The following is a 27,426-nucleotide window of genomic DNA, read 5'->3' on the forward strand; positions in this document are numbered from 1 at the left end:
ATGGGGGGGGAGGAGGGACTGGATCCTAGCGGTAGAGCCGCAGGTCTTCGTACGTGCAAGAGCCGCGGTTGGTCGGCACATGCTGAAGGCCAAGCTTAGGGGAGCTGCAGTCGTTAAGAGGGAAGCAGAAGCATGGACAAGGATTTCAGGAGGCGGAGGGGGCCACAGGAAGGGTGGGAGGAAGGAGCTGTGGGAGGAGAAGCCAAGGTCGACAGCTGGAGCCAGTGCATGGAAGAAGAAAGGAGGAGTGCATGCAGGAGCCCGAGGACAGAAAAGCTTGAATTAACCCCTTCAACGGTGACGGCTCCCCATGACTCTGTAAAGTGCTTTGATTTAAAGGGTGCTGCATAAATCCACAGCCTAGAGCCAGCTGCCATATACCTCCTCTCTGGGCCCCCGGCATTGCTTCCCCCAGGGACCTCGCCCTATAATTACTCAGGCTTGGGGCCAACGTACTAGGAGGAGTCCTTCGAGTACAGTTTAGCAGCGAGCAATTACCAGGGAGCAATGGACTGGACAAGAGAAAGCAGCCAAGACTAGTTCCAAACAGCCTAGGAGTTTCGGGCTCGGAGCGGTTTGTTGTAGGTTGGCTGGCGAGTCTCTCTCTCTCTCTCTCAACAATGGAGGAAAGGGATTGCAACACCGTGTAGCTGGGACAGACTCTCAGAACTCAAGGGGCCCCGATCGGCACTCCATCGCTGAGTCCAGGCTCGCATGCTTGGGAGAGCACTTTGCACGACACACCAGTCTTGGCTTTTCCTAAAAGCGACGGGTGGGGGAGGGGAAGGGAGGGGAGAGGAGGCACGTGTGTCTGAAGAGCACCCTTATTTAGATTTGGCAACCAAGGCTGCAATTAGATCAAGCTTCCAGAGCTATGTGCGCATTCACTCCAGCTCTGTCCGATCCTAAGAGTTACTGAAGCAGAGAAAACTTTGCTGACAAATTCAGGCAGCACAAGAGATAAAAACAACAAAGGAAAAGCAGACAGGAGGGGGTGGGGTGGGGTGGGAGACGGGCCAGTCATAACCAGATCTGGGCATCTGAGTTCAGACATCAAGGACATAACACAGGGAAAGAAGGACAATACAGTAGCTGTGCAATTCGAATGGCCTCTTGTTAATGCACTTTGCCAGTGCAGAGTTAAGGTTGCCTGATGGTATCTTGTGCCCTTCCAGAACATTTGAATTCAGCTCAACTTCCAAAAGCCAGGAAATAAAGAGGTACAGTACATGCCATCCCCACAACATCACCTTAACTCTGCCCCCTGGGGGCTGGCAATTGCCCCTGGAAATCCTTTGGTAAGGGTGACACAGTAATAAGGGGACACGAGGAAGATGTGTAAGTTGTGTCAGTAGCAATACATGGCGCTTTCCTGCCATGGCGATTGGTAGACGTGGTCTATGGGGTCAAGGAGGGGTAAGTGTAAGTCTGGTGCTAATTGGAATCCGGAGGTAAAGTTGAAGAGGGCGTAAGAGGGGGTTACGGCCTTGTACAGTTCAACCATTGTGGTCTTGCACCTCTGGAGCGGACTTGGTGCACACCGATCTAAACACGTTTTGCATTAGGCCTGGTCTACACTGAAGCATTATATAGTCACAGCTGTGCCAGCCAGGGGTGTGAGAAAACCCACGCTCCTGCCCAACGCCACTACGCTGGCAAACAACCTCCCTCCCATGTAGGCGGAAGAGCATTCCGTCACCGCAGCAGGGAGGTGGGGTTCCCAAGCTGTCGGAAAAACCCTTCTATCGGTGCAGGCTGATGGGGCTATGCCAACAGTGTCCAGACATGCCCGTAGGTGTTCGATGCCGCTCCTGTGCTCAAATGCCCTATTACCCAAGTGTTCTGCAAGGCACAGGGCTAGGATGTGTGTTGGCCATCGCACAGAGAGGACAGAGTTACGGTCTCCCTTAACTCTAGTTCCTGCTTTTCAGACGTTTGAGTTGAGCTCGATGTCCTGGAAAGGCACAAGGTGCCACCGGGCACCCTTAACTCTGCGGGACCGACGCTACTCAGCAGTGAATTCTTTTTCTGAACCAGAAAGAGCTGTTGTTTGCCAGAGACGGGATTAGTGGAGGGAGGTGTGATTATCAGGTGGGTTTGAAGGTAAGGTGCTGCCATGCTAGGCAAAGGACGTGGTGTGATTCTCAAAGGGTCCTTCCCCCTCCTGTGCATTTTGTTGTAGTGCGGTGGTGAGCGTGGCCCTGCAGGGAAATGTCTGGAGGGTGCGGTTGCTGACAGGGCAGGGAGAGAAAGCACAGGTCCGGGTTATTTCACAAGGGGTTGAAAGTTTCATTCCACGTGGGTTACCGTAATTAAGCATTCGCGAGTTGGCTGGTGTGCATCTCCCTGTCTCAGCTTCTTCCTCACCAGAGCATATTTTCCCTCTCCCCTTTGCTCCTTTATCTATCCCTCCACCTTCAGCTTAAAGCAGATCTGGTTGTAGGCTGTGCTCTGGCTGGCTAAGGAGCATGACCGTCCAATCTGTGACATGCCCAGTGTCCACTCTCAGCAGCTGTAGAAGCCGGGGGCATGCTCCATCCCTCCCACGGCTGCTAGCCGCACTCGCCCATTTACCTCTTCTCAGACACTTTCAAAGGGCACCTCAGCCCAACAGCCTGGAAGAGGAATCTGCTCGCCACAGCCCCGACAGACGCCCCAAGAATCTGGCCCCACATCTTGGCAGACACTGATGACAAACTGTGGGGCGCGCTTTGGCGGATTGTGGGGGGGGGGGGGGGGGAGGGCACGGCCAAGCAGCCACACCAGGCAGCCCATGGCAGGGACTCTACAGAGGGCAGGGAAGGAGCGCCACCTCCACCCCGACTCAGCTCAGTGGGCCACACAACCCAGAGGAAGTGCTAAAACTTTGGGGGTCCTAAGCAAGTACATTTCCCCTCCCCCCCAAAAACATTGACAGCCCAAGCCCCCCACTGGCCAGGACTGACAGCTCGAGTCCCCTGCCAGCCCAAGCTGGCTGAAGCCCGAAGATCACATAAAATCATGGAATCAGTGACCAACTGGAGCCATAAACAACAACAAAAAGGGGGCCCCTTTGGGCTGCTCAGACCCTACACAATTGCTTATTCTGCTTATGCCTAGCACCGGCACCGCCTTGGTTGTGCAGCAACAGGGGGGTGGAGCACAGACAGATTCCGTTAACGGTGGTGGTGGTGGTGGGGGGGGGGGGGTTACTGGAGAAGATTGCACACCACTGTTCTAGCTGACTTTAGCCTTGAAAAGGCCTCGCTCCCTCCTGGGGCAGACAGACACCAAGTCCTTGCGCGGCTAGCCCCGCCCGCTGCTATTGAATGTTAGCTTAATCATGCAAGTGTACGTCGACCCAAGCTGGCAATTCCACCTCCGGCTGCAGTATCCACCCTCCCCTCCCCCCAAGAGCCTTCACCTGTCCTACAAAGGCACCGCATCCATGCTACTCCTCGCTAACAACCCCTGTGCCCCAAGGAGTTTTCCAGGCCCTTTGGGAATCTCTCCATCAGACCCACACAGCCTTTGTAACACAGCGAGGGCCCAGAAGCCCAGCCTTGCCCATGTTCCGCATGCTATCCGTAACGCCAGCTGTGGGAGAGAGCGCTGCATCGGCACTTCAGGGCAGCACCTGTTCTCCAAGTACGCGATCGCTTCCCTGCGGAACACTTTGCACGAGCCACATTAAAACACCGGGCTGGAAATTGTATCAGCTGAGAAAGCGGTGCCACACCGGTGCCCAGCATTCGTTTCAAAGGCCTGCTGAGGGCAGGACTCGACCTTGCGGTCTGGGAGTACAACTGGGGTTGAAGCACCGGAGCACATCGCCCGGAGCTACTCCATGACTGATGTCAGATACACATGCCTCCCCAGCGCCCGTCCGGGTCCCTCCGGAGGTGAGTCCGTGTGGGTCGACCCGGGCTTGCGGAACTCCCTGCAGTACACTTTGCATGAGCTGTGCACGGGCATCATACACAGCATTGCAATATTCAGAGCAGCAGTACGTTCAAGACACTAACAGGGCCTTCTAACGTCGCTGGAATACTAGAGGCTACTTTCCAAACAGTGTAAAAGAATCCCATTCTAACAGGCAGAAATAGCTCGAACCCCCGATTGATGGGGATGGCTGGGGGGTCACTGACTACAGCACCCCTCCCGGAACTCTGCCATCAGCTAATATGGAGATATACCTATCTCATAGAACTTGAAGGGACCTTGGAAGGTCATTGAATCCAGTCCCCTGCCTTCACAGCAGGACCAAGTACCATCCCTTCCCCCCGATCGCTAAATGGCCCCCTCAAGGATTGAACTCACAACCCTGGGTTTAGCAGGCCAATGCTCAAACCACTAAGCTATCTCTCCCCCCTATGCTTATTCACACTCACGCACATTTCCACATCCTCCCCCTAATCCCCACATACACAAACGTCAGTTTGGATCTGTTCTCTACGTCCAAATTCTCAGGTCAATAACTTTCTTAATATTGTGTCCCAATAGGGTGATGGGTAAAGTAAATGCCAAGTGACACACACAGTAAGATACCCAGACATGTGCAAACAAGTGTTACAAGAACCAGCAGGATTTGTACCATGCTGTTTGTCAGAGGGCTGTATCTCAGGAACCCCTTATTCAAACAGCCCCAAGTTTGGACCACTATCCCCAATCTGCATCCTGATGAAACACAGCAAATTCCAAGCCAATTTCAGTGAGCAGGAGGATTTTAGAGCCAACAGCCAAACTTTAACAGAGAGGAGTGCTCATCCTTAACTACAGCCTGGTGATATCTGAATTTAAACAATCATCTGGCTGTAACAGTGCTCGGAAGTAAACAAACAGTGAAGGTGGAACAGTAAATTCCTTGCACAGGAAGGAAGCCAATGAGCTTAATAATTTAAAAGGACAAAGTTAAGGTGGACAGAATTTGTAGGTCCCCTATGGGACTCTGGATACCAAGGTAGGAATAAACTGTATTCAAGTTCATTCCGCCTTTTAAAAATCAATCTATACTCCGCTTTAATACTGAGAGACTGCTGGATGTTGTCATGCCGAGAGAACCAGGATGTGTTAGCAGCAAACAGGAAGTAGACGGGATCTCAGCCCTAGCTCTCAAGCAGGGAGCTAATACCTCCAGGTTCCTCCACCGACTTAACTTGATGATTAGCGCCAACAAACCAGGAAGCAGCAACTGGATCAAGACTCTAGCAAGAACCCTAATCTTTTATTAGCATCTTTATTTAATTCTGCCCCGCCCCCCAGATTTAAATAATATACAGATGCCTATTACAAGGCCCTGGGTGCCTTAGCACATAATTAATACTACAGGGGAATGCCACAGAGCCATTCATAAGCCTAAGGCCAGAAGAGACCACTCTGATCATCTCATCAGCCCTCCTGTATAATGCAGGCCACAGAACTTCCCTGAATTCATTCCTCTTTGAACTAGAGATCTTTTTGATTAACCATCCAACCATGATTTAAAAGTTGCCAGTGACGGAGAATCCACCCCACTTGGAACACCACCGAATTAAACCTTAGATCTGGTGGTTCCAAGAAATTCCCCACTTCCCAAGTGATAATACAAAGAAATGTGTTTTTTAAAAGTGCAGAGGATTAATTACTTGTTAATTGCTAGCTTTCCACGAAAGTGACAGAAGCCAGGGAAATTGTCTGGTATCTCTGAAATATACATATGGATTGAAAGGGACCAGGTATAAGTGGGTTACATAGAACTGAATGTGCAATTTTATGCTCTTCTCTAACAAGACGGATACTGGGAGCACTAACTCTTTTGGAAACTGCATAACTATGTACAGAGTCAGCAGACCCTGAACTGTAGTGACAGGGGAGAGAGACCCCCAGTCAATTTAAGATCATTCCCTTTCAAATAGTTTTTCAAGGTTTCGCCAGTTCAGTTGTAGGCTTCCCTGCTTTCCCTGGGGACCATCCCCCAGGCTAACAGATCCGGTTGTCTGAGATTACCTTTCCTGCACCGCTCTCAGCAATCTTCCTCACCCTCTGCTCCTTGCACTCTTCAAGCTTTGCACATGCTTACACCCCATATTTCACTAAGTGCAGCACATTTAGTCTCCCAGGTCAATTCCTTCTCCTTTACAATAAGGTTATTCGACCCAAAAGCGGGCTACCAGAACGTGTCAACGAGTCATATGGGAGTCAGCGTCCTTGGCTCCAGTCCTATGCGGCTGGCCAGGCTCGGCTCCATGACGACGGGGGCAAGCCGGGCCAAATTTGAGAGGCACTGTGACTCCATGTACCAGGTTGCGATGCCACTTTCACAAATTCGGCCTGGTCGTCCCGCCAGGGGAGCTCGGCCGAACCAGAGCGGTGATGCGACACCAGAGCCCAGCCAGACGCGCAGTCCTGGAGCTGCAGTAACTGCTGCTGTGGTATGCACTGTGTACTTACTACATTGACGTGTCTATTCAATATCGTGGGTAAGATATTTCGTAAACCAGATATTGTTTGCACTGAAGCTGTTTACTGGGTCGCAACAGGCCACCAAGGTTTACAAACTGGTCCTGAGCCCCAAAAGGTCAAGAGCCGCTGCTCTACAACAGACTGGTTTCCTGCAACAGAAGCTGCCTCTGTGAATAGAAATTTTGCAAATAGCGGCTGCATGATACAGGAAGTAATCAGGTCCGAGGCAGTATAGAGAGAGCTGCTAACATACACCGAACGCCTTTCATCTCAGGATCTCGAATGCCTCTACCTGTGGGTAAATAGCCTGATTCTGCAGAGGAAGAATCTGAAACAGGGGGGAAGGACTTGCCTGAGGTCACACAGTGAACCCATAGCAAAGCTGGGAGTAGAATCCAGGTCTCCCGCCCGCTATGCTCCCTGTCTCACCATTAGACATGCTGCCTCCCTCAGGAAAGAGCTAGGACGCCTGGTAGCTCTGCAAAAAGAGAGGCGGCCTCTGGCAGGAGGTCGAAGCTGTTCTACCTACCGTGCTGGTGATTGTTCCCGCGGTCACAGCCTGCTGGAAGTGCGCAGCGAGCCCAGCTTTGTCCTTGCATTGCTCCTTGCACTCCAGACACCGGAAGCAGTTATAGCTAGTTTGCTCCGAGCTGCCGCTCAGGGGCAGGATGGGTTGGTCCTGAGCCCCATTAGCTGTCGCCATGGCATCCTGAGGCACCCCGGCCACTTTGCCAGCAGTGAGGGAGGTCACTGACACTATGGGGGTGATGTCCGGCTGGCCAATCATTTGATCCAGAGCAATAGGTCTCATGACCAAGTGGGAGCACTGCATCACCAGGCCTTTGTCCTTGTGCTCCCGGGCATGGAGGAGCAAGCTGCACTTGTTGAAGAAGACCAGGCGCTTGGTGCAGTGGTTGCAGGTCACTTCGATGCGCATGCTGCGCCGGTCGTAGTGCCGAGCCAGGCTCTTCTCCAGGGCGAAGGAGTCCCCGCACTCCAAGCAGCGATACCCGAAGGGCGGGAGAGTCAGGCTAGACTCTGCCGGAGGATTCAGGTTGGGTTTGTAGGTTGGCAAGAGGTTTTTACTGTTCAGGATCTTGTTGAAAGCCTCCACCAGGCTGGACTGGCTCCTGGAAATGACCGTGCCGGCAATGGTGGGCGAAGGCTTCTGCGGCTGCACCATCACCACCGTGGTGCCGTTGACCTTCTGGTTGGCCGTGGTGGTGACGGTGGTAGTCTGGGTCACCGTGCTGACGTTGGTTCTGGTGTCGGCTTTGGGGAGGGTCTGCGGCACCAGGTTGATAATGTTCTTCGTCACGGCCTTGCCCGGCAGCACCACGGATTTCTGCTGGGCCACGCTGGCGGCGATCAGCATGGCGCTGCTGGCGTTCTGGATGGTGGTGACGGGCAGAACAGTCCCTTTGATTTTGGTGCCGTTGCCCAGCTGGACACTGACAATTTTGGGCCCTTCTATGACTTTCAGGGGGCTGGAGAGCTCCATTTTCTTTTTGGGCACCTCCAGCACGCTCTCCTCTTTCACCACTGCAGCCGGGAGCGCGGAGTCCTCGGTGGCGGCCTCCTGAGAACCTGGCTCCGAAGGCAGCTTGGCAGCTCCCGGCTCCGAATCAGAGGAGACTCTGGTCACCGTCCGGGTGATGCTGCCGGAAGACGTCTTGATGGTTTTAATCCGCACTTTGAGAGGCCGCGAGGAACTCGAAGAGGGGGAGTCATTGCTGCCGTCTTCATCCTCCTCCTCCTCTTCCTCCTCGCCGCTTGACATGCTCTGCGGGGGTTTCTCTAGAGCCTCCTGCTCTTCCTTGAGGGGGATGCTCCCCAGTGGCTTGGGGGAGCCAAGGGGTCCAGGGCTTCCCTCTGCCAGTGGGGAAGGTTTGAAGAACGGCTCCTGAGGGCTGGTGGGTGAGTTTTTCACTTCGGGGAGGTTGCTGGTGCTGCTGTCAAGGTTTGGATCTGAGCTGGGCCAGGACGTGACGGGGGAATCATCCGTGGAGTAGCGGACGGTGACCGACTTCAGGTGCCCCAAGGGGCTGTCACGCAGGGCTGCAGCCAAACCCTTAGGGCTGGCCCCATGGTCCAGCTCCTCCGAGTCGGACTCCTCTTTCTTGATCATGGGAATGGTGGCAGGGGAGCCGTTCACGCCCCCTGCTTGACTGGTTTCAAAGGACTGCGGGAAAGCCGGCGGGAGGGTCTCAGTGCTCTCTCCAGCTGGCTCTTTGCAGTCTGGCGACGGGGCAGGAGATGGGGTGGGGGATGGGGAGAGAGAGGGCACAGAGAGGGCTTTCTCTTTCTGTTTGCCCTCTCGGGGCCTGTCAATCAGATCCGCAGAGTTCTCCTCGTGGGGATCAGGGCTGAAGTGGGAAAAGATGTCCATGGGTTTTGCCCCTTTCTCCTTTGATGTCCAGCACTCTCCGTTGGATGATGCCACTGCTTCCCCTGGCCTGGAGGTGGGGGACCTGGGCATCTCCGGGGCACCAAAGCCATTCTGCAGCAGGCGGGGCCCGAGGCCATGCCCATCTTTGCCGCGGCCGTCCAAGGGGTCAAGCTGCTCGGGGCAGACAGTGTTCTTCACTATCACGCTGACGGCGGTGATGTCCGCATGGGGGAGGACGTGTTCAGGGGCCACGGGCTCCCCGGGGACCTGCTTGATGTGAGCCTCAGCCTCCTCATGGCCAGAATGGATGGCCTCGTTGGTGTCGATGTCCGGAATATCGAAAGCTGCCAAGAGGTCATCGAAATCCGGGGTCTTCATGTCACCCATGGTGAAGAATCCGGCAGAGTCTAAGAAAAGGAAGATAAAGGATTTAATATCACAGGGCAGGGAACCTTCCGAACATGCTGGCATCACAGAGCAGCAGGCCAAGCACAGGACCAGAAGCTCGGACATTGTAACCCCAGCTCTGTCGGTCTATCCCAGGTTCTGGCCCGTCACCCTACGGGCCTTAGCGTATTTATCCTCACAACCCCTGGGTGCATGTCTCCACTGCAGTCCCATAGCAGCTCACAGACATACACACGCTAGCCTTAACCTAGCTAGCTAGGGTCATGCAGCAGTGACGCTGTGTAATGACGAGTAATTGTGAGTAATTACCCAGGGGGTTCCAGGTGTGTACACTCCTCGCCAAAGCCCACGCCGCCAGGGCTTCGCTACTCCGGGACCCGAGCTAGCTTCAATCTAACCAGCTTGGGTACGTCTACACGAGCTGCAGTCACACCCTAGGACTGCCGTAGAGATGTAACCTTTTTGACTCACCCCAGGTCATACAGGAGGCCTGTGGCAGGGTGGGGAATTGAACCGGGTTCTCCCAAGTCCCAGGCCAGCGCCCTAATCCCTAGGCCATCCTTGCTGTCTAGTCCCAGCTCTGACCCCCTTGGGCATACATCACTTTGCTCCTCCCTGCTGCTGTTTACTGCATCTTTTTCTGTAAAATGGGAATAAGCACCTCACACCGGAGTCACAAGGGTTTGTTCGCTGTGAGAACATGATTCATAGAGCTCAAAATGACCACGGCGGCACCGAGGATACGTCTCCAAAAAACATGTTATCCCACTCTTCGCAAATCTAGTGTCACATCAGGCACTTGGATGCTACTAAGACGTGCCCGTCGGAATGCCCATGGGATCTGAAAAAATTCTTTACTGCCTCTTGGAACACAGCCAAAGTTCTCTGTGGACAGCTGGGGGAAACTTTAGTCAAAACCCCATTTTTTTCTATCGAAAAAGCAGTTTTGATGTAAAATTTTCAACCTGCCCAAAAGATCAGAATGAAACAAATCTGCCCATCTCTCTCCATCATAAAGGGGCCATCCTGATATTCTATGATTGCCCTGCTTACACCAGGACTGAATGCGACTTATGATTCTGAAACCTGCAGAAAGACTGACAATAGGAAAGGATCCAATTTACGCCCCAAAGAGTGGATTATCTGAAACACATACATAGGCCAACTTCTAGCAGTACCCTTCAGATAACCCATTGGAATATTGTGCTATAAACCACATCTAACCCCTTCGCTCCATCAGGAACTTCAGTAGGGTGACCAGATGTCCCGATTTTATACGGACAGTCTCAATTTTGGGATCTTTTTCTTATATAGGCTCCTATTACCCCTCACCCCCGTCCCGATTTTTCACACTTGCTGTCTGGTCACCCTAAGCTTCCGAAATATTCGTGACGATGTTCACTAGAAGAATTGCCCCTTTGATGTCATCGATTTGTAGGAATAAGTGGCAAAATATCTGGCAAACACCAAAACACTTAAAAAAACCCCAATTCTAAGATGACACATGAAAGATCTTCCATGATTGGGCCAATATTTCAGCAGCTGTATTTCCCCTGCCTCATTAATGCTTGTTCACAACTTTGTAAGAGTTCTATGAGTAGCTGGGCTTTTCACCCTCATCTTAACTGTGACGCTTCCAGGAGTTGGTACTTTAACTCGCAGGCTTCTTTAGCTACATGGACGTGTCAGGTCAACACAGCTACCTCACTCAGGGGCGTGACAAATCCACACCCTGAGGGGTGTTAAGCCCACCTAAATCCCCCTGTAGCAGCACTAGGTGAATAGAAGACCACTGACCTAGCTACTGCCTCTCGGAGAGGTGGATTGCCTATACTGATGGGAGCATTCCATCAACGTAGATAATCACAGAATATCAGGTCCCTCAGGAAGTCACCTAGTCCAACCCGCTGCTCAAAGCAGGATCAATCCCTAACTAAATCCCCAAGTCTCTAAATGGCCCCCTCACGGATTGAACTCACAATCCTGGGTTTAGCAGGCCAATGCTCAAACCACTGAGCTATCCCTCCCCCCCACTATAGTGTTTCCAAGTGCAGACAAGCCCTCTGACTATCTGTAAGCAGCACATTGTTCTGAGTCCCCACAAACACATATGTGAGCAAAACCATTCTGTCTCGCTACGTTTATTTGGGGAAGGACAGGACAAGTTTCTCAGAAGAGCTCTTGTTGGGCTGAATACTGTTCTGTTTTAAAATTGGCGCACACGTGCATGTGGTCTACACGACCGGTGGGAAGCAACAGCTCCTCTGTGGCAGAGGGGATCAGCGAGGGAGCGGGCTCTCAAAGCACACCAAGGAAAAGCGTCCTAAATAAGAAATGACAGCATGTTTTCACAGATGGCAAAGTCACATCATGCAAAGAACGCAGCTACAGCGCACACACACCCTGGCCTGGTCTGGTTCTGTTACTGGGGCTCTGCACAAAACAGATTGCGGAATGGTATTAACCTAGATTAAGGCTGCAGCCGTTCCAAACTTTTGTAGAACAGTGGTTCTCAACCAGGGGTATGTGTACTCTGGGGTTACTCCGAGGTCTTCCAAGGGGTACATTAACTCACCTCAAGATTTGCCTAGTTTTCCACCAGGCTACCTAAAAAGCACCAGCAAAGTCAGTACAAACTACAATTTCATACAGACAATGACTTGTCTATACTGCTCTATATACCATATGCTGACAAGTAAGTACAATATTTATGTTCCAATTGATTTTATAATTCTATGGTAAAAATGAGAAAGTCAGCAATTGCTCAGTAACAGTGCGGCTGTGACACTTTTGTATTTTTATGTCTGATTTTGTAAGCAAGTAGTTTTTAAGTGAGGTGAAACTTGGGGCTACACGAGACTAATCAGACTCCTCAAAGGGGTACAGTCGTCTGGAAAGGTTGAGAGCCACTGATCATAGAATCATAGAATATCAGGATTGGAAGGGATCTCAGGAGGTTATCTAGTCCAACCCCCTGCTCAAAGCAGGACCAATCCCCAATTATTATTTTTTTTTTTTGGTTTTTGCCCCAGATCCCTAAATGGCCCCCTCAAGGATTGGACTCACAACCCTTCATTTAGCAGGCCAATGCTCAAACCACTGAGCTATCCCTCCCTCCAGTGTAGAAAGGCACCGCAAACAGTCCTGTGTGATGGCACCAAACCAAAGACATGGTCTTTATGGTGAAGGCATGCGGCTAACTGTAGCAGGTCACTGTCTCTGCACTAGCATAAGGCATTTCCATGGGCCACTCTAGCTGCAGCTCCATTGATCTGCAGTGGTCTAAGAACATGATTAAGAATGACAGACACTGTGGAAGTAAATGCTTTAACATGGTTCAGGTGGCCAGCACATATGGGGTCAAATGGGGGTAAGAAACCTAGTTCTGAGTCTTAGCTAAACCTGTTTTCATACATGGTTTGGTCTCATTCGTGTCCTCGAGACCTCATTAGAAACCTGTTTCACGATGACTGAGCATAAGCAGGGTTTTAAAACCCACTAGGAAAGCCACTGTAGACAGCTTAGTAAAGTAGGTTTAGTCTAGTTATATTTTTAACCCTCACAATCGGTCATTCCAAGGGGGATCTCTGTTCAGTCGATTGACCACGACCAGAGACATCCCCACGCTGCACCAATGTCATCCATCGTACCATGCGGGTGAGCGTCTCAGTGGTACTCTTCCAGTGCCCAGCCAAATAGCTCTGCCCTGCAAAACAGACACTAAGTGTGGCTACACTGCAATTAGACACCCCTGGAGGGTCTGTGTCAGCCCACACGGGCTCATGGGGCCCAGGCTAAGGCAGAGGTGGGCAAACTACGGCCCATGGGACCATCCTGCCCGGCCCTTGAGCTCCTGACCGGGAAGGCTAGCCCCTGGCCCCTCCCCCGCTGTCCTCCCTCCCCTGCAGCCACGCCGCCGGGCGGGCAGTGCTCTGGGTGGCAGGGTTGCACGCTTCTGCCAAGCAGCACGGCTGGCTCTGCCCGGGCGGCGCGGCTGCCAGACATGCTGCTCTGAGTGGCATGGTAAGGGGGCTGGGGGTCCCCGGGGGCAGTCAGGGGACAGGGGCAGTTGTATGAGGCAGAGGTTCTGGGGGGCAGACGGGGGGGTTGTATAAGCATGGGAGTCCCGGGGGGGGGGCCTGTCAGGGTGCGGGGGTGTGGACAGGGGTCAGAGCAGTCAGGGGACTGGGAGCAGGGGGGGTCAGATAGGAGGTAGGGTCCCGGGGGCGGTTAGGGGTGGGGGTGTCCTGGGAGAGGGCAGTCAGGGGACAAAGGGGGGGGTGTTGGATGGGTTGGAGGTTCTTAGGGGGGCAGTCAGAGGGCAGGAAGTGGGAGGGGGCGGAGACCAGGCTGTTTGGGGAGGCACAGCCTTCCCGACCCGGCCCTCCATACAGTTTTGCAACCCCAATGTGGCCCTCGGGCCAAAAAAGTTTGTTCACGCCTGGGCTAAGGGGTGGTGATGTAGGTGTAGACGTGAGCTCTGGGACCCTCCCACCTCACACGGTCCCAGAGCCCAAGCCCAAATGGCTACAATTAAGCATTTAAACAGTTCCTTAGCCCAAGCCAGCTGGCACGGGTCAGCCATGTGTATATAATTGCAGTGCAGACATACGCTAGAAGGGAGGCTAGTGTGGCAAACAGAATTTGTTCACAGTCCTCATTACACTTGAAAGGGGAGAGCGCGCAAAACGTTGTCTACCAGATCGGGAAGGGTTTCGATAGGAGGAAAGGAAACGGCTGGGAGGCACAAGGGGATAAGCGATACAGAGAATGGGCTGAAATTACAAAAGGGAAAATTTAAGTGACACTGAAACCTATTAAGGCTCTGGCGTCATCTCCCAAGGGAAGAGGAGCCCTGTCTGCGGAGACGTTTAAAAGCAGATTTGATAGAAGAGCGACTAGAAGATACTGGAGGGAATGATCCTGGGCTGGACATCCGAGTAGGAACAGAGGGAATTTTATTAGCAATAGAAGATACCTCCACTACGATTAAACCCCGTCCTACGCAAACAAGTTTCAAGAGACCACATGATGTTCCTCCAGCCATGACTAGCGACAATGCAGAGATGTCATAAGTGATGTGGGAGGAGAGGCTCCATTAGACCTCTCAGCAGAAGGGATATGTTGAAAAGAAGTGGGATTTCAAAGAGCCGGGACAGAGGACCTCTGTATGTTATGCTCAGCTCCATCATTTGCCATCTGTTTTCCCAGCACACTGGCCCGCTTAGCCTCACACACGATTCTGCAGGGAAGTTCGTTTTTCAAATAATGATTTTTCTCATCCCGGTTTGGCAGGGTACGACTATTTACAGACAAGAGAGGAGACAAGCAGGTTGCTGCACACAAAGACGCCCCGGAAAAAATCAACAATTGGCCTACGCCAACAAAGCAAGGATTTGTTTAGGAAAATTCTCCCCCTTGGAACAGATTCAACATGCTCCTTGGATTTCTAGTTTACCTGTGCACACTCCCTCCAATACTAACATGGAGACTATAGACAGTGCAAACGATTCTCCTCTCTTCACACAGCTTCCCTCTTACTAGGAACAGGTTCATCCGCACGTGGGCATGGAGAAGAGACAACCAAGAGGGGTTTTTTGAATGCCAACTTAGACATCGGGGAAGGTGAAAGACGTCCCCTTACGCAGCTCAACCTCAATTTTGAGAAGCAGCATTGGACACGGCTTCAGTAACCAAAATAACCTCACTTTTGAGCAAAAAGAACAGGAGTACTTGGGGCACCTTAGAGACTAACACATTTATTTGAGCATAAGCTTTCGTGGGCTACAGCCCGCTTCTTCGGATGCATAGAAAGCTTATGCTCAAATAAATGTGTTAGTCTCTAAGGTGCCCCAAGTACTCCTGTTCTTTTTGTGGATACAGACTAACATGGCTGCTACTCAAACTTTTGAGCAGTAAAACTTGCTTTTGTCCAGACCTTCAAAGTGCTCAATGGCCCAGGCCCAGCGGATTTAAGACGACGTCTACACTGCAGCTGGGAGCTTGCTTCCCAGCTGGGGCAGACAGACAGGCGGCAGCTCTGCTCGAGCGAGTGTCGCCAGGATCACATGGGCGGCAGTTTGGACTCGCTGTCTGAGTGCAAGCACACCCAGGATACGTACTCGGGCAGCTAACCTAACCTGTGTTACGCCAGCTATGCCGCTACTGTCAGGGTGCTGTTCGCTCAAGCAGAGCTAGCGTGTCGCTGCCGACAGCGGGAAGCACGTTCCCAGCTACATAACCTAAGAGCCTCAAGTTCAGTTGGCAGCTCTGTTCCTCGGGCCCAGAGGAACTTTCCACCCCCAGGGTACAGCTCGGCTGGCGTCAGACAGAGCTTCTTTCAGCTGTGGAACAATCTCCCGTGGGAACTACGGCCCATCCCAGACCTCCCCACCTCCTGCTACGAGTGCCAGGTGCACTTCAACCCGCCTTCCCTGACAAACACAACAGTGTGTAACATTTGAAAACAAAACCCTACCAAAACAAAACACTCCCCTGCACGTAACATTCTCCCTTGGGAGGAGAGAGGGAACGAGCCACCCGTGACAGCTGATGGGCACATCACAATTCACAACGGGAAGGCGCTCCGACACTCCGGTGACGAACGTAGGATAAGAGCCCCGACAGAACAGAATCTTTCAGTGGCAATCTCCATAGAAATGCCCAAGACCTGGCAGAACCAGAGACGGAAACTAGCTTGGGAACGAGCAATGCCCATGAAACACTGGTTCTGGTATACTAGACACACCAGTCTTCAGGGCTGTCACTTCTCATCCGCAGTAAATTCTCAAATAGGCATATTTTAAAGAATGCTTATGAAACATTGAACGTAGGCTTTTCTGCTGTTGAGACAAGCACCGTCATTATGCGGCCTGGTGTCACACGCAACTTGCATGCCGCTTTTTATTTATGCATCAGACTAATTATTCAACATCTGCCCTAACATCCGGCGTTGCAGTTTACTCCCACTTATTCTACTATAAACAATTTGCATTTATGTCTTTGTACAAGCAGAGGCACGTGATCTCCACTGGGGGGGGAAAAAACCCAGACATTTCATTTCTCAAATACAGGGGTAAGCCAAATTCTGCCCCTTGTCCTGGTGTTTCCATAGATTAGTTATTTTCTCCTGCACCCCTTCTAAGTTTTTTTACTTTTTCTTTTTAAAAATACACCCTGCCCCCCATGGTAGGAGACCAGACCCCATTTTAACCTCCTTCCGTTGTCTTTGAAAACCTCACTATTTTAAAAACAGAAAGTAAGAGGCATTTACAAACCGTTCATAGCTTCCATGCTCCCAGAGACGCTCTTCAACTGATCGCTCCCTGAAGAAATTGTTCTTGAGGGAGGATCGTTGACTCTGCACAGGGCTGATTACATGAGCGTTTCCTCGTGGTTTAGGGTCAATGGCAAATTCCCCTCCACTCCCACAGGGGGGTTGTGTGTGTTCTTAGAAGTCACTATTCCACGGAGATCCCATCTGCACCGCAGCAACTGTGCCTGTGTCTTCACTAGGAAAACAGGCAGTGTTCTTAACTCGAGCTCACACACGCATGGTAAAATCCAGGTGAAGACAAGGCAGTTTGTAGTTTCCACATGAGTTAGCAGGTCACGGCAAGCTCCCCGTCTTTATCTCAAACTGCCACGGGACAGCCTACAGCTTACTGTGACCTGCTAACTGACGTGAACACTACAAACTGCCTTGTCTTCACTAGGACTGTAGCAGAGTTAGCTAAACAGGAGACTAAAAAATACATCATTTTGGGGGCACTGCACTGCCATACACTTTGGTTACTGATGGTACTGAAAGCACACTACCCAGGCTACAGCGTGACTCAGGAACCAGTCCTTACTGTACTATTTAATCTGCAGGTATCTAAGCACTTGATAAGGGGGGGTAAATCAATTCTTTTTTGTCAAGATCCACATTTCTTGGTCAAGGTATAGTCAAGGTCCAGACTCCAGAGAAAACCATACAAAAATTATAACAATGATGGTGATAAGTTTAGAATGACGATGGCAAAAAGATTTTGCGGTCCGTTCAAAAGTGTCTGGCGGTCCGGATTTGGCCGGCAGTCCGCCTATCGACGACCCCTGGTATGGAGTCATTCTCATTTGACAGACTGAAAAACAGACACAGAGTGGGGAAGTGACCTAGAGGCAGAACCAGGATTAGAACCCAGATCTAGGCCACCCCAACCCCGCCCAGGGTTTCAAGCACCACGATCCCCGTTTTAAAATTAACTAGAGATCAATGTAAGATTTCAAATCTAAAAGCTCACGGTTCTGTTATCAAACTACCACCCCTCCACCAAAGAGCACAGGACACAGACACCAGAGACCAGTTCGTTCTGGCTACGTCTGGGACAAGATGATGTGTTTTTAAATGGAGATGAACTCAGTGTAAAGATGCACCTCTTTTTCCAGTGACTACATAGCCTCTGGCCCCAGTGCCTGTTCTTGGTTTGGATAGTCTGGAACACAAAAGCAACCCAGCCGTGGGCAACTGTCGTCAGGGTCTCGCAAAATGAGGAACCCTTAATGGGGAGCCAATGCTGATAATCTAAGGGAACATTTGTGCTTTCAATTTTAAGCCAAAGGATATGGTTTCTGGTTAGTCCACACACACATTAACCGTGAGCCCGTCACGTCCATTTCTGGCGGGATACGCGGCACACGCAGTATTGCCGTGACAGGGGCGTCTTCATTGCAACTCAACCATGTAACTACTGTTCAGTCCTACAGGGGGCATTAAACTGGATTATTTAACAACTGCAGTAATCAGCCCAACATGCTTATTAAAGGCAGACCAGACTGTCAGTGGGTAGAACAGTCACTGGTTGAAATGCACAGGCTGTGTTACAAATGGCCTCCTTGCAGAAGGAGGAAGCGGCTTCTGTAAGTTGCTCTGTAAGGAGAATCAAGTTTTATCCTCACCCCCCACCGAATACCCTCCCCCCGCCCCCAAGCCTATTCACAGAAACGCGTGACTTGTCTAAGGATGGCCTGTGTGCAAAGGGCACAGTGCAACAGGGAGACAAACCAGACCATGGGCTGCTCCTCTCTGCTAATTGCAGAGCTGGAAAAGTTTGTCAGATTAGAGGCCAGCCCAATGGCAGAGGGATGGAAGTGGGGCAAAAAAAATGTATCGAAACTACAGTCGGGTCTACACTAATAAGTGAGGTGGATCCAGCTACATCGCTCAGAGAGGAGGTGAAAAACCCGCACTGCTGAGCGATGTAGCGAAGCTGATTTAAACCCTGGTGTAGGTGGCGCTAGGTCAACAGAAGAATTCTTCCCGTGACCTAGTTACTGCCTCTCGGGGAGGTGGATCAACTACAGCGATGGGAGAACCTCTCCGGTTGCTTTAGCGAGCGTCTACACTGGTGGGCTGCGGTGTTTCTAGTGAAGCCGTAGCTTAAGTTCTCAAACGCAGACCATATGGAGACTCCCCTCTTCCTCCCCTGCTCAATCATCAACAGCTCTCCCTACCTCGCAGCACCTCCTAACGCCAAGCTCTAGGCCATCTTTCTTCAGGCATGGGTGGGGTGTAACCACCACAGCCCAAAAGGGGTGGGGTGGTTGGGAAAGTGAAAGCTGCGTGCCTGCCTCAGGGATGTCCTGGGATCCTGAGTCTTCTATGTCGTTAAGAGGCAAAAGTCCCCGCGTCTCTGCAGAGTGGTGTAAACCCAACGCCCCCACAGGCTAAATGGAGCTTCAAAGATTTGAAGGCCAGAACAGACCATCGTGATGGTCCTGTCTGAGCTCCTGCAGACCATGGGCCAGAGACGGTCACCCCCAAATTACTGCATCAAGCTGCTAATTTTTGGTTGAGCTACAGCAGATCTCTTCAACGTAAAGACTCCCAAAGCAATGAAAAAAAACCCACCACTTCCCTAAGTAAATTGTTCCAATGGTTAATTATCCTCCCTGTTGAATTTGTCTAGCTTCAGCTTCTAGCCACTGGATCTTGCTTTCCTTTTCCTACTAGATTAAAGAGCTCTCTCTCGGGAATTCTCCCATGTAGGTACTTGCAGACCGTGAACAAGTCACTCCTTAAACTCCTCTTGGATAAACTAAACAGGCTGAGGCCTGGTCTACACTAGAAAACGAAATCTGTTTAACCATGTTGGTTGGGGTGTGAAAAATCCACACCCCTGAGCGGCGCAGTTAAACCAACCTAAGTCCCCGTGTAGACAGCGCTTGGTCAAGGGAAGAATTCTCCCACCGACCTAGCACTGCCTACATGGAAGGATTCTTCTGTTGACCTAAGTACCGCCTCTTGGGGAGGCGGATTACCTATACTGACGGGAAGAATTCTGACTTCTACACTGAAGTGCTACAGCATGACAGCTGTCTGCTTTAGCATTTTAAGCGTAGACAAACCCCGAGCTTCTTCAGTCTTCCTCTATAAGGCAGGCTTTCCAGACCATGAATCTTCTTGTAGCTCTTTTCTGAACCTTCCCAACTTGTCAACATCCTTATTTAAGTGCTTAAGTGCACACTAGAACTGGACAGTCTCACTAATGCAGGGGTGGGCAAACATTTTGGGGTGTAGGAATTTGGGGTGTAGGTGCTGGGACAGAGGGATCAGGGCTGGGGCAGGGGAGTGGGGTGTGGGAAGGAGTGTGGGCTCTGGGGTGGGGCTGGGGATGAGGAGTTTGGTGTGTAAGAGGGTTCTCCAGGCTGGGACCAAGGGGTTTGGAGGGCAGGAGGGGGATCAAGGCTGGGGCAGGAAGTTAGGGCTCAGGGGTGCAGGCTCCAGGCAGCACTTACCTCAAACAGCTCCCGGAAGCAGCGGCCATGTCCCCCCTCCGGCTCCTACGTGGAGCCGCAACCAGGCACCTCTGCGCACTACCCCGTCCACAGGCGCCGCCCTGCAGCTCCCATTGGCCGCAGTTCCCAGCCAATGGGAGCTGCGGGGGCAGCGTGCAGAACAGAGCCCCCTGGCTGCCCACTACACGTAGGAGCCAGAACGGGGCCATGCCGCTGCTTCTGGAAGCAGTGTGGAGTGGCCCCGACCCTGCTCCCCGGCTGGAGCAGGGCAAGCACCCCTCCCTGACCCTGCTCCCCAGCGAGAGCTCGAGGACCAGCTTAAAACGGCTGGCAGGCTGTTGTTTGCCCACCCCTGCAATAATGCTATATACAAAGGTAACACCACTTCCCTACTTCTACTTGATATTCCCCAGTTTATACAGCAAAAAAATCAGATTTACCCACTTAGCTACAGTACTGCACTCTAAGCTCAGGTTCAGGGGTTATCTACCCCAGCCCCCAAGTCCTTTTCAGTGTCACTGCATTCCAGGAGACAGTCCCCCCATCTTCTCAAAGTGGCCAACCCTTCTTTGTTTCTAGACGCAGGCCCTTGCTTTTGGCCACATTAAGACATGTTCAAATGAGCCCCCGCCCCAAGTGATCCAGATCTTTCCGTAGAACTGACCTGTTCCTCTCAATCTTTACCACTCCCTCAGTTTTTGTGCCATCTGAAAATGTTACCAAGGAGAGTTTGCATCATCATCGTACTGAGAAACTGAGGCACGACGAAGGAAGGAATTTGCCCAAAGTCACACAGCAAGTCAGCGGCAGGGCTGGGCCTGGAACCCATCCTCTCTGCTCTAAGCACTAGACCACACCACTTCCCAAAGCAAGGGATAGAACCCCGGATTTTAGAGTCCCAGCCTCGGATCTAACCCCTAATCATTACCACTAATAATAGGCAGCTCTCTACGCAGATGCACTGTAAAACCTAGGGGTTTAGTGCGCGTGCAAGTGGCTTTATGCTTAGCTAGGAACCAGGAAAGCTAGCTGGAGGATCCCACCCACTACCCTCCCTCCCTTAAAAAATACCAAGAGAGGAGTCGTCCTCAGGTCTATCAACAGAAGCCGTCTTTGTGCACTGATGCTCCAGAATTGCTGGGAGTCTTAAGTCCCCACTCAGTGCACAGAGAACACAGACCGCACCAGAGAACTGGTGCCAGGGACAGCCAGAAAGGCACACAAGGCTCAGACAAAAAGAGAGACTGAACGGTGAGACTATTTAAAGGGCCTGCTTTTTCTAAAAGCTGCTTTTCCTGTTCCCTTTCCTGACCAGTGCAGGGTCCTGCCTACCAGGAGCATTTAAAAAAAATAACCACCAACCCTCAGAAACCACGACATCTTAATGAAATTGTTAAACGCCATTTGGAACGTTTCCCTCCCACCCCCAGGCCTTCAGCCCTGCCTGTCCCTGCGTCCAAGGCCAACTGGAATGGCTGAGCTGAGCTCCGGAGGATCACATGACAAATGGATTAGCTTCCGAAGCACAGAGGAAACCTTTAGAACAGCTCTCCCTGGCCCACTGCTCCCAGGCCTCAAGCGCCCGCGGGGGAAGAGGAGGTACGCAGTCCCAAAGAAAATGCCAGATTTACCTGGCGAGGAGACCCAGATTAAGATCTGGGCAAACCACTCCCTTCTCAACCATTCCTAGTGCTGTTCTGAGCTATTTTAAAACCATTCCCCTGCTTTAAAAAAAAAAAAAAACCTCCAGCCTTTGTGGGCCCTTCAAGAGCAACTGTTTTTAATGAGCAAAACTAGCGCCAGGTGTTCTATAATCTCTCTCCCCAGCTGAGACCTCAGGCCAACGTTTGAGCAGACAGTCTGCAGAAGGCCTTGAACTGGGAGGGAGGGGAAGGGAGAAATCTTGGAGCAGCACAGACCCGGAGCACCTGGCCTCGCTATTCCATATTTCACTCCTCACCCCACACACACGCAAACAAAATCCTGCACTGTAAGCAACTGGTAAAAAAAAAAAAAATCAATGGCCGTGCTTTTTGTGTGTGTTATTTATGCAACAGCTAGCGCTCATCGGTTCTAATTCCCCTCTCTGGGGGTAGACCCCACCTCCCCAAAGCTGGGCTCACATGGAAGATCAATGCTAATTGTTGACATGATTCCCAGCTGGTGCAGACAAGGGGGTGGGGGTGGAACCCTAGTATATGCAACAGGATCTATCAGCTTAGCCTTGTGTTTGGGCCAAATCTGCCATCACAGCAGAGAGCTCCTTGCTTTGCCCAACACACAATTGCAAATGGTCGGAAACACTGCGGCGCTGAACGCTTTACAGAGCAGGTACCTGGATTTTGCGGTGAAGGCAGATCATTCAGATCAAAGGGAAGCGCTAGGTTTATTTTAAGACCGAAGAAGTTTTAACAAGTTTGCACAAAAGCTGGCATGAAGAGAAGTGGCTTTGGATTGAAACCTTCCCTCACGGTGTTTGCAAGAGTTGGGAATCTTCTGACTGCTCCAACCATTCAACCTCTCTGCTCTCCAGAAACAGCAAGAGAATAGGAGTGAGATGCAAAAGGCCATTTTAGTGGGGTTTTAACCCCCAAAAAGGGAATCTATAGGATGCAGTAAGATCGGAGATTTTGAACACTGCAACCTTGAGTTAGCAGGAGACACAGAATATGAAACAAAGAAAAATCAAGTGAAACTGAACAGGATAATTTTACTGCCCACGTTGAGTGAAGTCCAAGAATTAAACAAGATCTAAACAAGAGAAGATTTTTTAAAAGATATTAACCTGACAGCACCCCAAAAATTAGAAAGAATCAGTTGTTCAATAAAGACAGGTGGCGGCTGTGAATTTATTAGAGAACTATAGTTTTATCCCACGTCTGAGTGTGTGTATATTTTGGGGGCTTTCCTCCTTTCTAGAGGAACCTGCATTTCTAAACAGCATTTTCCTCTAAAACTAAGACTGCATGTACACAGCATCGTTAAGACCTCAAGCACTTGACAAGATTGGGTATTATCTCCCATTTTACAGATGGGGAAACTGAGGCAAAGGGAAGGAAAGTGATCAAACAGTGAGTCAATGGCTGTATACGGAGTAAGATTTAAAAGGTGTGCAGTTATCTAAACCACATCTAAGCTCAATTTTTTAGAACAAGGCAGTGTATACTCTAAACTGCTCAAGTCAAAAGCCTCAGTTAATGTGATCAGTTTAGTGTAGGGTGACCAGACAGCAAGTGTGAAAAATCGGGACAGGGGATGGGGGGGGTAATAGGAGCCTATATAAGAAAAAGACCCAAAAATCAGGACTGTCCCTATAAAATCAGGACATCTGGTCACCCTAGTTTAGTGTATTTTAAAGCGTACGCTGTCTTGTCCACACTGGACTTTTACACCATGGTAGCTAACGTGTGCTACTACCACACCTGTAAAACCTAACATAGAAAGAGCCGGGAGCAGAACACAGATGTTCTGATACCTCGGCCTAGTATACTTTCAAAGGTTTTACCAGCATAGCTGTCAGTTCGGAGGGGGGTGGGGGCGGGGGGGGGAGAGAGAGATGGGGATTTTATTTTATTTTTTTAAAAACTGACACCGCTTTTCTGGGAAAAGCCCTAGTATAGACAATGTTATATCACTATAAAAGTGCTTATAGCAATATAGCTTATGCTGATATAAGCACATTTATACCAATATAACTGTGTCCACAGTAGAGGCTATTGCCGGGATAGCTCAGTGTAGACGAAGCCCTCGTCTCCAGCTCTGACCACTAGACCATGTTGCTTCTGTTTCGTTACTCAATGACTCTCACTTCATTGGCAGGCTCTGCAAATCTCATACCTGTTCCTGAGCCATATTTTCCTCTCCCTGCCAACTAAAGCATTCCAAGCTTTCTGCATTATGCCACACCTAGGTGGACTTCTCTGGGAACATAGCATCAACTTATGAGCCTACTTCTCCCTGCCGGACAATTTCTAAAGATCTCAAACTTCAAAGTTCTTCCCTCCGCACTTTGCTCCTTTTGGGCACTATAATTATTTTCGCAAAGATAGAAAGCAGAAAGGGATTCAGCCGAGCTTTGGAGGAGAGACACCATTTATAAACAACCGTGTGCATGTAGAGTGTCTTTAGTTTGGGGATTTACAAACATTAAGTCTCACAAGCCACATAGGAGCAGAGGAATATTACACCCTATTTAAGGATGGGGAAACCGAGGCACAAAGTGGGAAGTGACTTGCCCAAGATCACAAGTCAGGGACAGAGCTGGGTACAGAACCCAAATCCCAGTTCCCCTGCTTTGACCCACAGAGAACAGTCTTAACTGAAATTTATCAGGGCACTTTCAATGCCATGCATGGAGCCCCGGTGAACCATTCTCACTTGCTGTTCAGCTAAGGGGGACCTTTGTCTTTGTTCTGCAGAGTACCACGCACACTTCGGGTGGCACATCAGAAATGCCACATCTACACAATGCTCCAAATTCACTCACAGCTTCCCCCAGTGATACACCCCCGTTTGTTTGGCAACCTATTCCAAAACACACCACCTATTTCAACAATCCCTGTACACCGCATTTCTTGCTTTCGGCCTGCCTGATCCCATCAGAGCTTGCTTATCTAGCAAATCTTCAGCGGTGTGATTTGCCAACTCAGTCACCCTTCAGTTTCCAGAGCCAGGCACCCGCTGCGGTACTAACCTGCTAGAAGGGAGCTCCGTGCAGGCCGGGAGGACCGGGCTCGGGTTTCACATGGAGGAAAGGGGAGGGGGATGATAGAAAGCCACACTGGTTAAACAAGCAGCAGCAACACGTTCTGCGCCCAGCGTGACATCATGAGGTCAGGACTTAGCAGGGACAGCTGCAGTGGGAGGGGAGGTTTAGCAAAACAAGCCCCAAACTGCTCAGCGGCAGCAGCTGGCCTTCTGGGAGGATGGCCCTGGCTAGGAGGCGCGGTTTAAGGCAGCAGCTACCCATCCGATCCTAGGCACCTCCGCTGCCATCCTCTCTGCCTTGCCCCCAGGAACATCGACTAATTTGTGGGAGGAGCTCCACCTCCCTTGCCATCTGCCAGGGCTGGGATCCAGAGCTCACCGTGACCAGCCTGGCAGGTTCAACACCACACTGGGGGGAGATACTGAGGGGAGACAGGTATTCCAGGTCCCTCGGCTTCAGATTCTGTTCATCAAACCAGGGGGCCAGCACCAGGAAAAGGGGGGGAGATGGGTGAGGAAAGGGAAGACAGGCAGCGGTCACAGCAAACACCGCTGGACTCCTGGGTTCCATTCCCAGCTAGCTAGGATATTATCCTGCTGCCCATCACCACAGCATCTGTGCGCTGCCCTCATCAAACCTCCAGCAGCAGTGAAGTCCGTAGTGGCCTTCATGGAGTTCCCCCAGCTCTTCTCCTTGTTCAGGGTGAAATCCAGGCTGGGTTTGGGGTGGGGGCTGTGCATGGGCGGTTGCTTTGTTTGTGCCAGGTTTATTGAAGGCCGGGGGGGGGGGGGGGGGTTGGTCATTCCTGCCATGAGGAAAGGCTTTACCAAAGAGGAAGGTTTGGCGGCGTTTCCTAAAGATGGTCAGACTCTGGAGTCGCTGTGGTAGGTTAGATTAAACAGTCAGAATGCCTTTGTTCTGATCCCCAGCTCTGCCCCGCTTCGCTGGGCGACCTTGAGCCAGTCCCGGCACCGCAGTGCCTCAGTTTCCCCCACACTAAAATTAGAGCCTCACAGGGAGATCGTGGGCTTTCAGGTGCTTTGAGATCCCTGGATAAAAGACACTAGAGAAGGGCAAAGCAGCGTGAAACCCAGAGGAAAGAAACAGCTGGCAAACAAGACCAGCATGGGTGGAAATACAGGAGTGAGAGAATTTGGTGTTAGACCCACAAACCCATGGCAATGTCTCATCAGCACTGTGCAGATTCCAAGCTGAAAGGGTGGGTGGGCAGAACTGCTGCTAGACAGATATTGTGCTAAAAGATTCCTAGATGTCTTGCAGGAAAAACAAACATTAGCAGAAACCCCAAAGGCATAAACTGGCTCCTTTTCACCTTGATGGGCAGCATTAAGCCTCAAGAGGCTAGTTAAAATGCGGGCATTGTTAACTTATCTCTATGACAAAGCAACTCAGCAAGTGTCCAGGTGCTTTTATAAGCCATGATCTTTATGCCAAGCCCCCCGGCTCCTTGATAGAAACCACAAACGACCTGGAGTTCCCCGACTTCTGGGGTTAACCTGCAATTTCCCTTTTCTTCAAACACTAAAGCCACTCTGAAGAAGAGCTCTGTAAGCTCAACGGCTGGGCCAATCATCCAAGATATTCCCTCCCCCACCTTGTCTCTCCAATATCCTGGCACCAAAACTGCATACAACAGGGAAAGCTTTAACAGAGATACCGAGCTCAAACCCCTCATGCATTAAGGGATGAAAGCCTCGACCCTGAGAGGTAGGGAAGAATCATTCCCAATTCTCAGATGGGGGAACTGAGGCATGGTGATGTGACAAAGGACACACGGCAAGTAAGTAGCAACACTCAGAACAGAACCCAGAAGTCCTGACTCCTTGGTCTGTATTCCAATCAGTTTCTTGTACTCTCCTGACCCCAGCTACCCAATAAATCGAGCCCAAAAGAGATCGTGAGGCCCTGTCCCCAACCATGACAAAGCAGAGGGGCGTAGCTCTTGCTGCTAACTCAATACAAAATTCATAATCAAATTGTCACCTTAAAAGATGCTGGGCACCTGCTCTGTGAGGCGTGATGTCCACGTGCCAAGCATGACGCTATTCAGCCATTTCATGGGCTACTGCTGGTCCACAGGGTCATTTCCAGTAAGGTGCAGATGTCTCCCCCCACCCAACAAATGAAACAGACCCGGAGAGACACACTGAGCTTTCCAGAAAAAGCTCACCACTGGGCTGAGACCAAACAAGGAAAGGATCAGCCCCAAAGGAGAAGGTTTCAGAAGGGCATGAACAGATGAGAAGCTGTGCTCTCTCTGTATGCTGGAGGGGGGCTGTTTGGGGCAGGGCTAGGAGGGCTTCAAAGATGGTTTTTTGAGTGGTGGAAAGTCTCCATCTCCAGATGTTTCTAAAGCCATGCTTCAAAAATGGCCAGCAAGGGGGCCTAACCTGGGAGCATTTGGGGGTACAGGATCCAAGTCAATGGCAAGGACATCGCTACATGTGCCCTGAATCTCTGGGCTTTTGTAGCTTACAGAACTCCTGTTCTTGTTCCCAACAAAGTCTGTTATTGTTGGAAGGATTTCCTGACATGGAGATGATCAGATAAGCGAGTGTCTCACAAGGGACTGTTTGTAAGGAATGCCTCTAGGCCGCACCTAATGTGCTGGTGCATCTCCCAGCGGATGGGCAAGCGACTGAGCGCGCCTCATAGTCCCAGCTCTGCAGACCCCAGCATGTGCTGCTGCTGACCTCACACAGAC

The 27,426-nt window shown here is 51.1% G+C and overlaps 1 protein-coding gene across 1 annotated transcript in view; it reads right to left on the minus strand.

The window, feature by feature from the left end:
- The window catches only part of ZNF687 (zinc finger protein 687), a 48,688-nt gene that overhangs the window by 11,277 nt on the left and 9,985 nt on the right, over positions 1 to 27,426 (minus strand). The window contains exon 2 of the mRNA XM_054010545.1: positions 6,950 to 9,216. Coding sequence (XP_053866520.1) covers positions 6,950 to 9,196 — 2,247 coding nt within the window. The 5' untranslated portion in view covers positions 9,197 to 9,216. The remainder of the gene's footprint in view (positions 1 to 6,949; positions 9,217 to 27,426) is intronic.

This window comes from Malaclemys terrapin, chromosome 21 (genome assembly GCF_027887155.1).
Source record: "Malaclemys terrapin pileata isolate rMalTer1 chromosome 21, rMalTer1.hap1, whole genome shotgun sequence".
NCBI lineage: Eukaryota > Metazoa > Chordata > Testudines > Emydidae > Malaclemys > Malaclemys terrapin.